Here is a 12,773-nt window from a genome sequence, read left to right on the forward strand (position 1 = left end):
CTTTGTCCGTACCTTATGCCTACTCATATCATAACCCCACCGCCACCATAGGGCACTCTGTTCACAACGTTGACATCAGCAAACTGTTTGCCCACTGTCTGCCATCTGCCCGGTACAGTTGAAAACGGGATTAATCCGTGAAGAGCACACTTCTCCTGCAGTCTGCATGCCAATTGCACGCTCTCTCAAAACTTGAGACATCTGTGGCATTGTGTTTTGTGACAAAACTGTACATTTCAGAGTGGCCTTTTATTGTCCCCAGCACAAGGTGCACCTGGGTAATGACAATGCTGTTTAATCAGCTTCTTGAAATGCCACACCTGTCAGGTGGATGGATTATCTTGGCAAAGGAGAAATGCTCACTAACAGGGATGTAAATGAATTTGTGAACAACATTTGAAAAATACTATTTTTGTGTGTTTTGGAATTTCTGCTGTCTTTTATTTCAGCTCGTGAAACATGGGACCAACACATTACATGTTGCGTTTTATATTTTTGTTCAGTATAGTTCCATAACTGTGTGTGTGTGTTTTCACAGGAAGTTGCTCCACATACGTGATGTGCCTCCAGGGAAGGATGTGGCACAGGAGGAGAACTTCCTGCCTAAGTACCAGCGGGTCAAGGACCTGTGTCAGAGAGCAGAGTACCAGACACCCTGCCAACAGCTGGGACAGGTAGGCAGCCATGCACACACACATTATATGCTCACACTTCAATTAACAGTCAAATTCACAGCAACACACACACTCACACTCATATTAACACAGACACACAAGTATAACACTCTAGACTGAAGACACTTAAAACATACTAAGACTCTTGACGGTTGATACAGTGCATTTGGAAAGTATTCAGACCCCTTGACTTTTTCCACATTTTGTTACGTTACAGCCTTATTCTAAAATGGATTAAATAAAAAATGTCCTCATCAATCTACACACAATACACCATAATGACAAAGCGAAAACAGGTTTTTAGAAATTATTGCAAATGTATTAAAAATTAAAAACAGAAATACCTTATTTACATAAGTATTCAGACCCTTTGCTATGAGACTCGAAGTTGAGCTCAGGTGCATCCTGTTTCCATTGATCATCCTTGAGATGTTTCTACAATTTGATTGGAGTCCACCTGTGGTAAATTCAATTGATTGGACATGATTTGGAAAGGCACACACCTGTCTATACAAGGTCCTACAGTTGACAGTGCATGTCAGAGCAAATACCAAGCCATGAGGTCGAAGGAATTGTCCGTAGAGCTCCGAGACAGGATTGTGTCGAGGCACAGATCTGGTGAAGGGTACCAAAACATTTATGCAGCATTGAAGGTCCCCAAGAACACAGTGGCATCCATCATTCTTAAATGAAAGAAGTTTGGAACCACTAAGACTCTTCCTAGACCTGGCCGCCCGGCTAAACTGAGCAATCGGGGGAGAAGGGCCTTGGTCAGGGAGGTGACCAAGAACCCGATGGTCACTTTGACAGAGCTCCATAGTTCCTCTGTGGAGATGGCAGAACCTTCCAGAAGGACAACCATCTCTGCACCACTCCATCAATCAGGCCTTTATGGTAGAGTGGCCAGACGGAAGCCACTCCTCAGTAAAAGGCACATGACAGCCCGCTTGGAGTTTGCCAAAAAGCACCTAAAGGACTCTCTGACCATGAGAAACAAGATTCTCTGGTCTGATGAAACCAAGATTGAACTCTTAGGCCTGAATGTCAAGCGACACGTCTGGAAGAAACCTGACATCATCCCTACGGTGAAGTATGGTGGTGACAGCATCATGCTGTGGGGATGTTTTTCAGCGGCAGGGACTGGAAGACTAGTCAGGATCGAGGGAAAGATGAACAGAGCAAAGTACAGAGAGATCCTTGATGAAAACCTGCTCCAGAGCTCCGATTTAACATTGCTGGAGAGACCTGAAAATAGCTGTGCAGTGACACTCCCCATCCAACCTGACAGAGTTTGAGAGGATCTGCAGAGAAGAATGGGAGAAATATTGATGAGGAGAAAAAAAACAATTTAATCCATTTTAGAATTAAGGCTGTAACGTAACAACATGTGGAAAAAGTCAAGGGGTCTGAATACTTTCCGAATGCACTGTAAGTCACTTCCTATCATCCGTCTCTCAGTTTGGCATCTCACCTCCATACGTATCAGTTAATTGGTGTCTGAGAATCTACTTAAAAAGGCTCTGTATCCTCTTGATCACCTGCTGGTGTAGAGAGATAGTGAGCTGCTGGGTGTTCTTTTGGAGCGGTATGGGGGAGGAAAGGAGACTGAATATACCATGCAGGTTGGTTTCTCACTGGGATTAGACAGGATAGACAGGTGCTTTTATCAATCTCTGTCCCCAATGACAGACAGACAGGAGGACCAGGCTTTGAAACTAAAGAGCTGTGTTTCAGGTGATTAGGCTTTGAGTCAGGTCTGTTGCCTTAGCTATGCCTCCCAGGACACACACACATACACGCAAACACACACTCCCCCCACCTCGCTAATGACAGACAGTGGCGGAGTGTGTGTGACAGTTCTCTAGCTGTCAGATCAAACACACCTGCAATTTCAAGCACTTAGATCTATCTTACCAAGATTGACCATTGAACAGTAGTCCCTGAGGTGTCTCTGTATCCAACCTATCAATCTCCCTCTCTCTCACTCCTTTTTGTTCCTGTCTCTTCTGGAGTAGAAAGTCCTTTCTCACTGTCAGTGGCTCTCTTACTCTCTCTTGGATGCTGCTGGATTTCCTATTTGACACGTCTACTATTTTTTTCCATCTGACATCAAATATGTTAATTAGAAAGCTCTGTCTGTAATTTCACAAGTAACCACTGACAGAGAAAGTGTCAACAGAATCTGTATAATAATTAGATTGAGACGGAGCTGCAGCAGCCCTGCTCGGTGCTCTGTCTGTGTACACTACTACTGTAGCTGCCTGTTCATTATGACAGAATGGGATGGTGTGGAAGCAGAGATGAGAAGGGAAAGAGACTAGCATCTTGTCAAATACAGGCCCTCTCCTCTCCGCCGTGCCATGGTTTGTCATCATCACCTGTTAATTGCAGTTGAAACAACATCACAGACGGGGGAATGGAAGTTAATATTAGGCTACTTAGCGTCGCTTGTTTCCACCTGTGAGTAATTTCACCTTGAGAAGCACGGGGTGTGTGGAAAGATCCACTATATGTTTCTCTCAGTGTTAACCTCTGTCCCCCTCTCCTCTGTCTCCCTGCAGAAGTGGCAGTGTTTGGAGGATGCCACAGGGAAGCTGAGGCTGTATAAGTGTAAGGGCATGGCCAGCATGTCTGCAGCCCAGAAGGAAGGCCCTGCCAACATCAAGTCCAAGTACTACCCCCAGCGCAAGGCAGAGCGCAACACAGAGCCCGACGGCTGTAACTGTGACCAGTACCCCAGCTTCAGACTCAGCACCTTTAAAAAGAAGAAGCTGCTCTCCAAGAAGAGTAAGTGGAGTGGAAAGAATGTGTGGCACACTCTTGTCACACACTTCTCACACACTCATGTAAACACACAAAATTCTGCTTCACAAAATGTTCCTCACTCACTCAACCTTGCATGAATACTGTACAGTCACTCGCTTCTTATAACTGATGTGGAATGTGGGCATCACCTTGTGGAGACAATAATACCTTCACCCACAGTCATTATTTAAATGTTGAGTATATAACTTTGTGGGCGACCCGACCAAATTCACATAAAAATGTAATCTGTCATTCTTATTGAAAGCAAGTCTGATAAGTGGTAGATCCATTCTATGTGCGCTATTCTGATGATTTCTGTGTTTAAGTTTAGCTTTTGCTTCTTTTTACTTTCGGTTTCACACACCAGCTTCAAACAGCTGAAAATACAATGTGTGTTTGGTTATTTTAAAAAATATATATATATATATATATATACAGTATATATTTTACAATGATTCTCTACACCCCTCAAATTAAAATCTGGACCTCAACGCCAGTTCCACTGCTGTTTCATTTTTCCCCTCTAATCAGGGACAGATTTAGACCTGGGACACCAGGTGGGTACAATTAATTATAAGGTAGAACAGAAAGCCAGCAGGCTCCAGACCTCATAGGGTAAGATTTGAATACCCCTACTCTACACTATACATTGCTTGTTTTGTCACATAAACTGAAATTAGGTGAACATGATGATAGAATTTTGGCAACCAGTAAATGGCGGAGCGATTTCTACATATTGCACATTTTAATGAGTACCATAGGGCCTGATAGGGTTTATATACTGACTGTAGAAATCCCTCCACTAACTCACCCTGCCCTCCTCCTGACAGAGATGAAAGCCATCAAGAGCTACGCCCGTAACCGTTACTCCCGCTCTGTGGAGATGGAGATAGGAGGGGACCTGTATGCTGTAGACTTGGAGGATGGCTACCAACCTGTACCGGCCCCCAGGAACCTCAGCCAGGCTGGGGACAGGACCCCACGCGACGACACTGAGGATGACTTCAGTGGCATGGGGGTCACTGTCACCGTCACCCCCAAGACTAGCAGCAACAGTCTAGCTATTGTGCCTTCTGGCATCAAAGTCACACACAGGTCAGGGAGTGTGTCGATGTTCTATGTGGATGGGTGGGTTTGTTTGTAGTGTGCTAGTACTGCATGTTGAATGTGTTGTTGTGTTAGTTATTGATTAGGCTAAATGCTCACTGTGTATCCTGTCCTCAGGTGCTCTATTCTGGCCAATGACACAGTGAAGTGTGATACAGGGATCTATAAGTCCCTGCAGGCCTGGAAGGACCACAAACTCCACATCGATCACGAGGTTAGTCTTCTCAGCCACTCACATAACTGATGTTTTATTCCTCAATGCAGTTGATTATCTTCAGTGGTCACAGTGATCGTGTAATGACAATCAATGACTGACAACGAAATCAATTACAATTATGGACAGCATCATTATTATTATTAATTAGTTGAATATAGCCTGCTATTGACACATATATACACAGATTCAGTTCCTGTGTTGAATGCCACCCTCAGTGTTGTAATCCACTGAATGTACAAAACATTAGGAACACCTTCCTAATATTGAGTTGCATCCCCTTTTGCCCTCAGAACAGCCTCAATTCGTCGGGGCATGGACTCTACAAGGTATCGAAAGCGTTCCACAGGGATGCTGGCCCATGTTGATGCCAATGCTTCCCATAGTTGTGTGATGTTGGCTGGATGTCCTTTGGGTGGTGGACCATTCTTGATACACACGGGAAACTGTTGAGCGTGAAAAACCCAGCAGTGTTGCAGTTCTTGACACAAACAGGTGCACCTGACCCCGTTCAAAGGCACTTAAATATTTTGTCTTGCCCATTCACCCTCTGAATGGCACAAATACACAATTAATGTCTCAATTGTACCTAATGTTTTGTACACTCAGTGCAAAAGCCATTTAGCAGACACTTTATTCCAAACGATTTACAGTCATGCCTGCATACATTTTACGTACGGGTGGTCCCAGGAATCGAACTCCTGGCACTGCAAGCGCCATGCTCTACCAACTGAGCTACAGAAGACCACATTGTTGTGATATTTCTCTATCTAATGCCCTGCATCTCTGTCAGATTGAGACCTTGCAGACAAAGATCAAGAACCTAAGAGAGGTTAGGGGTCACCTGAAGAAAGCCCGCCCAGAGGAGTGTGACTGCAACCGCTACATGTAAGGACCAAACAACTCTTAGGAATCCACAGTTCATGTTCAGCTGCTTTATTACCAATATCCTTCCACACACTAAACGCCAGCATTAAATGCATTTACAGTAAACATAACGGCACTCTACCAGACTTGAATAGCTTTTCTCCATGCTCATAAAGACTGATTATGTAAATATCCGTCTGTGTTTCAGCTACAAGTCTAAGTACAAGAGTAAGCTCAGGCACAACGGAGGCAGCATTCACCCATTCAGGTAAGGGTGTGGGTTTGTGAATAAGAAAGGGGCATTTACTGTATGTGTGCTTATGCCTGTGTAATGATTGTATATCTACAATATAAACTCAGCAAAAAAAGAAACGTCCCTTTTTCAGGACCCTGTCTTTCAAAGATAATTAGTAAAAATCCAAATAAGTTCACAGATCTTCATTGTAAAGGGTTTAAACACTGTTTCCCATGCTTGTTCAATGAACCATAAACAATTAATGAACATGCACCTGTGGAACGGTCATTAAGACACTAACAGCTTACAGACGGTAGGCAATTAAGGTCTGAAAAACACCAAAAGAAAGATGCCCAGGGTCCCTGCTCATCTGCGTGAACGTGCCTTAGGCATGCTCAAGGAGGCATGAGGACTGCAGATGTGGCCAGGGCAATAAATTGCAATGTCTGTACTGTGAGACGCCTAAGACAGTGCTACAGGGAGACAGGACGGACAGCTGATCGTCCTGGCAGTGGCAGACCACGTGTAACAACACCTGCACAGGATCGGTACATCCGAACATCACACCTGCGGGACAGGTACATGATGGCAACAACAACTGCCCGAGTTACACCAGGAATGCACAATCCCTCCATCAGTGCTCAGACTGTCCGCAATAGGCTGAGAGAGGCTGGACTGAGGGCTAGTAGGCCTGTTGTAAGGCAGGTGCTCACCAGACATCACCGGCAACAACGTCGCCTATGGGCACAAACCCACCGTCGCTGGACCAGACAGGACTGGTAAAAAGTGCTCTTCACTGACGAGTCGCGGTTTTGTCTCACCGGGGTGATGGTCGGATTCGCGTTCATCGTCGAAGGAATGAGTGTTACACCGAAGCCTGTACTCTGGCGCGGGATCGATTTGGAGGTGGAGGGTCTGTCATGGTCTGGGGCGGTGTGTCACAGCATCATCGGACTGACCTTGTTGTCATTGCAGGCAATCTCAATGCTGTGCGTTACAGGGAAGACATCCTCCTCCCTCATGTGGTACCCTTCCTGCAGGTTCATCCTGACATGACCCTCCAGCATGACAATGCCACCAGCCATACTGCTCGTTCTGTGCGTGATTTCCTGCAAGACAGGAATGTCAGTGTTCTGCCATGGCCAGCGAAGAGCCCGGATCTCAATCCCATTGAGCACGTCTGGGACCTGTTGGATCGGAGGGTGAGGGCTAGGGCCATTCCCCCCCAGAAATGTCCGGGAACTTGCAGGTGCCTTGGTGGAAGAGTGGGGTAACATCTCACAGCAAGAACTGGCAAATCTGGTGCAGTCCATGAGGAGATGCACTGCAGTACTTAATGCAGCTGGTGGCCACACTAGATACTGACTGTTACTTTTGATTTTAAACCCCCCTTTGTTCAGAGACACATTATTCCATTTCTGTCAGTCACGTCTGTGGAACTTGTTCAGTTTATGTCTCAGTTGTTGAATCTTGTTATGTTCATACAAATATTAACACATGTTAAGTTTGCTGAAAATAAACGCAGTTGACAGTGAGAGGACGTTTCTTTTTTTGCTGAGTTTATTTGAATGTTTCATTGTGCCACTGTATGATGTGTGTATTTCTATGTGTGTGACGTCATCAGGAAGGGTCAGGATAAGAAGACGTGGTTGCTGAAAGAGCAGAAGAGGAGGAAGAAGATGCGGAAGCTGCTGAAACGTCTGAGGAACAACGACACCTGTAGCATGCCTGGTCTCACCTGCTTCACCCACGACAACCAGCACTGGCAGACCGCCCCCTTCTGGACCAGTAAGACACTACACACACACACACTCACAAACACACATACAGTACACACTAGCATTACTGACTATTCTCTGTCTGCAGTGGGTCCGTTCTGTGCCTGCACCAGTGCCAACAACAACACCTACTGGTGTCTAAGGACCATCAACGAGACACACAACTTCCTCTTCTGCGAGTTTGCTACTGGCTTCCTGGAGTACTTTGACCTCAACACAGATCCCTACCAGGTCAGTACTCAATCCTCACCACAATCACTCCTCTGTAAAGATGTTTTCTAATATGTTTTTCTAATGTTTCCACTTCATTTCAATTAAATTACGTTGAACCAACGTGGAATAGACATTGAATTGACGTCTGTGCCCAGGGGTTGCCTGTTGCCTTGTTTCAAGATAGCAAACTGAAAATCAGCTATTATATAAGAGATGTTAGACCAGTATGAAGACCAGTACTATTCATCTCTCACCGACCTGGACTCTCTCTCTCTCTCTCTCTCTCTCTCTCTCTCTCTCTCTCTCTCTCTCTCTCTCTCTTCTCTCTCTCTCTCTCTCTCACTCACCCACCCGGACTCTCTCTCTCGCTCTCACCCACACGGACTCTCTCTCTCTCTCACACACACCCGGACTCTCTCTCTCTCTCGCTCTCACCCACCCGGACTCTCTCTCTCTCTCTCTCACTCACCCACCCGGACTCTCTCTCTCTCACTCACCCACCCGGACTCTCTCTCTCGCTCTCTCTCACCCACCCGGACTCTCTCTCTCTTTCTGTGTGTAGCTGATGAATGCTGTGAACACGTTGGACCGAACCATTCTAAACCAGCTCCACGTTCAACTCATGGAGCTCCGCAGCTGCAAGGGCCACAAGCAGTGCAACCCCCGCACCCGCAACCTGGAGCTGGGTGAGTTCCTTTAACACACACACACACACTATGCCAGGTTGTTGTGGGTTGTGACTACAGACGAATGATCTCTGTTTGTCATCCTCATCACCATCATACTCACCACCAGACCCAAGTCCTGCCTTGCTTTCTGTTCTTGCATTACTTCTCATGTACCAGTTCTATAACTGCATTTTAAACAATTACAACCTCTCCCTCTGGAATGTGTTTTGTTCCTTTTAATTAAGGTCAATTCCGTTTTTCTTTTTTGTATTTATTTGAATTTCAGATACCATTTTGGCTTTAAAACGACTGCTCTTTCTAAACCATTTAAAAACCTCTCTTAACTAGGTCTCTGTGCCTTCATTGATAGGAATCTGTTCATATGTTTTCTAACCACTGCTATTGTCTCTTCTTCAGGAGGTAAAGAGCGAAGCAGCTTTGATGAATACAGGTATCTTTACTCATTGACTTGAACACCACTCAGCACTTCACTATTTATTAGATATTAGTACTATATAAGATTTATATAAATATTCCTAAAAGATAGCACACATACTTGGTCTAGAATACATTGACAAAATACACAACACTTAGAGAATACATAGGTGTGGGGCGATTGCGTTTGAGAGTGTTTTTTGGTGTGCTGTTTCTCTTGCTTTCCTCTGCTTCTTTGCATGACAGCTGGTTTGGGGGGACTGAGTACTTTTCTAACCTGGGGGGTACACTGTACGTATGCTTGACTGTCTCTGCACTCCTTCTGACTGAGGTTGGGAGAGGGTTGAGGGCTTATTTTCCTCTGCTTGAATGGGCTGGGTAACAGTCTGTCTTATTGTCGCTTGTACATCAGGCAGTTTCAACGCAGAAAGTGGCCAAAAGTGAAGAAGCCCACCTCCAAATCACTGTGAGTTTGGACATCCATCTGGTCCTCACGATGCCACCAAACAGTCACCTCTAACTGAGCTTTTCTTCCTTTCTTTCCTCTCTTCCTTTTCTGTAGGCTTGCATGCTGATCTCTGCTAGTTCTAGTTAATAACCATGTATGTCTCACTCTCCTGTCTGTCTGCATGGATGTTATTCGAACCTGCACAGCTCTGCTCACATCTCACCCTGTCCTACTGTTTCTCACCAGTAGAGGGCGCCATCCACCACCACCACCACCCAACACATCTGACTTAATCATCTTAGCATCTCTGTCTATTGGTTGACTTTTCTCTTTATTACATTTCATATGGTCTCTTATAATGTCTCTTTCTGATACTCTACTGTCCATGTGGCTTGTGTGTTTCGTGATTTATCTCTATATATTTATCTCTGATATACTAGAGCCTGATGTGAACATCACAGCATCAACCCATTCACGTGGTGCTGATGGGAAGAGATACAGACATAACAGGTGCCCGAGGTTTACTGTGGATGACGCTGTTTTTGTCTGTGTGCTTTTGTCTCATCAGAGGACAGATTTGGGAAGGCTGGGAGGGATAGGGTCCATGAGGTTAGAGTGGCCCCGTCCGAAGCGCCCACTGTGGGGGGAACGGGAATGGACTGGTCAGAACTTGAACCCTTGTACAGACTTGACGAGCATGCCTACGATCTCAAACTCAACTTCAATGTCAGCCTGGAGGACTGGGACAACTTTGACGGGACCGTGGACAGGATGTTCACGTTGCTCGGCAACTTCAACCACCAGCCAAACGGGCGCCGCAGCAACGTGATTCCCGGGGAGGGGAGAGGAGGAAGAGACCACGCCCTGGTGTCATCAACGGACCAATCAGCCTCAGCCATCTACCTGACCACCCTGGCCACCCCTGCTCTCCTGCTGAGAGAGGCTGGGGCCGAGGTCCTGAGGGAGGCACTGGGGCTGAATGGAGGGCCGCACCGCTCTGCCTCCTCTTCCTCTTCCTCTCCCCCAGTTCCAGCTGAGGAAGGCAGCTCAGACTGGGACCGCCCCCCGCCTCTCCTCAACCAGTTTGTGGAGGAGGGCCAGCCCACTCTGCATGAGAAGGAAGAGGATGAGGAGAGCAGGGAGAGAGGTGATGAAGAGGAGAAGGAGTTGTTGAGAAGGCGGTCGACCCGATGGAGACTGAACCATGCTCAGTGTGACTGCAGTGAGTTTGTTCAGGAGGCTGAGAATGGGTTGCCCGTATGACTGCTTGTAAGACCCCCTCTCTCTCTGTCTCCCCTCCTCACCTGAGATTTTAGGGAGACTGAACCAGCACAACGCCACCTCTGGCCTGTCCCCCACCCTGACCCTTCACCCCTGACCTCTCACCCTCTTCCTCCTTAGGCCACAGCAGCACCTCCAGGCTGATATCGGGATGAGCCTGTCCCTTTAATCCATACTGTGGCCCTCCAGTGCCCCAGCCATAGCCCAGGCCAGCAGACTGCCCCCTGCTGGCCCCTTCCTGTAATACACCACCACACAACAGACTTCACAAGGAGATCCTCTAGGCTCGAACACAGCAGCAGTACATGATTATTTTCCTAATGCAGGACGTTACTTTGCTTTGGTTTTTGTTTGTGGGGCAGGGAGCTTTGCGAATGGGAGAGGAAAAGAAACTTGATAGATTTTTGATATTCATTGGATTCATTTTGTATTGTGTCCATGTGTACTTGACTTTTTGGTTTTTACTACTAGCTATATTCATTGGTGGTGATTCCATCCCACTGTGCAGCTTCAGTGTATGTGGCACATTGATTTATTGTTTTTTACCCGTGTGTTACTAATCAACATTAAAAACCCTTAATTCTATTAAATGCAGATTATGTAATAAATGTAATTATCAATTATGAGGTTGCAGCGACGCACACACACACACACTTTCAGTTAGAGTGCTGTGGAACCTGCCCTTGAGTATGGCGGCAAACATGCATGAGGATGCAGTGGTTAGGGTTAGAGTGCAGGTAGGAACTGGGAGAGTGCCATCGAAGTGCCATCTCTTTTCAGTTTAATTATGTTTCTAATGAAAAACAAGAGACTTGATATTTATGCGAATCAAATATTTTTTTGGAACTCATTCTCTTTTGTTGTTCTTTTTTAAATTTCAAAATGAGTGTTTGACGTCCAGATGTTGAACAGAATAAGAGTTTTTACTAATAAGATTTCTACAGCTTGGCCAACATACAACTTGGTATCCGTGGCATTACCTGTTATAAAAACAGTCAGTCCAATCAGAGAACATGCATTTGAAGACAGTCATCTGATGTGAATCTAACTTGTCCAGTCTGTTTGGTTAATCTGTGAGTCTTTTTATGAAGTCATCAATCCAATACTTCACTGACATCATCAAAGGCCTCAGAGAGAGAAAGTGCACTTGTTTTGCAAGCCGGTTTGTCCCAGAGATGGGTGGGACATAGGTTTGGCAACTCGCTCAGACCTTACAGCAAACCTGGCAGTTTATGTTGCCTAATGCCACTTATGGAAACTCAGGACATGCTGGTTTGTAAAACAAGCACACCCAGTCATGATCAGCCGTAACTTCATGGTGTAAAGACTGTACACATTTCCCTTATCATGTATTTTCTGTAGAAATTAAAATAAATGGAAAAATAAATGTATTTAACGAATGTTGCATTCTTTATAACAATATATGGCTGTTACTAGTCCTTTTGTTTTCGCTATACATGGTGCTATTGCGGTCTCAACGTATATATAAAATTGCTGCATGTATTTGAATGTATGTTTTTAATGTAAATGTTAAAATATATTTTATAATACACAGAAAACGAAAGGTTTAATGATCTATCAAACAGTGCCGTCTCTACTATCAGTGCACAGATGTTTCACACCTGTAAGTATAGTCAGATATGAAGCTGCAAGGATTTTTTCCACGCTAAATTGACCTGTAAACTGAATCTCCCCCCAGTAATGTTGTACCATATTGTATGACGTAAAACAAGTCCCTTCTCCACCTGGAAAAAAAGAAGCAACACAACTTTTTATTAGCACTTTGAAAGGGACTACTGTATGTGAAAGAAGAAGAAAACAGATGGTTTTATCATAACAATGCCTTGTACAGTTAAATAGATTTATCATACATATATTTTTGTTTCCTTCGGTTTACCAGTGAACAGTTGATAGCGGTAACTAGTTTGTGAATAAAGTGTTGAATGCCAAGGTTTCCTCTTTACTTAATCTGGGGTGTGTTTATTTTTCATGTTCATCTCAGTCCTGCCGTCTTTGATTGGGAGACTCTGTTACCAATGCCATATATG

The 12,773-nt window shown here is 45.1% G+C and overlaps 1 protein-coding gene across 1 annotated transcript; it reads left to right on the top strand.

The window, feature by feature from the left end:
- The first annotated feature begins 8,472 nt into the window (after nt 1-8,472).
- LOC311147463 (uncharacterized protein) lies at nt 8,473-12,119 on the top strand. Its single transcript, XM_084184166.1, has 3 exons — nt 8,473-8,579; nt 8,979-9,012; nt 10,013-12,119. The coding sequence occupies exons 2-3, from the start codon at nt 9,003-9,005 to the stop codon at nt 10,705-10,707; spliced, it is 705 nt and encodes a 234-aa protein (XP_084040292.1). The 5' UTR covers nt 8,473-8,579; nt 8,979-9,002; the 3' UTR covers nt 10,708-12,119.
- Nucleotides 12,120-12,773: the final 654 nt, after the last annotated feature.

The sequence above is a fragment of the Coregonus lavaretus genome (assembly GCF_964263955.1).
Source record: "Coregonus lavaretus genome assembly, chromosome: 20".
NCBI lineage: Eukaryota > Metazoa > Chordata > Actinopteri > Salmoniformes > Salmonidae > Coregonus > Coregonus lavaretus.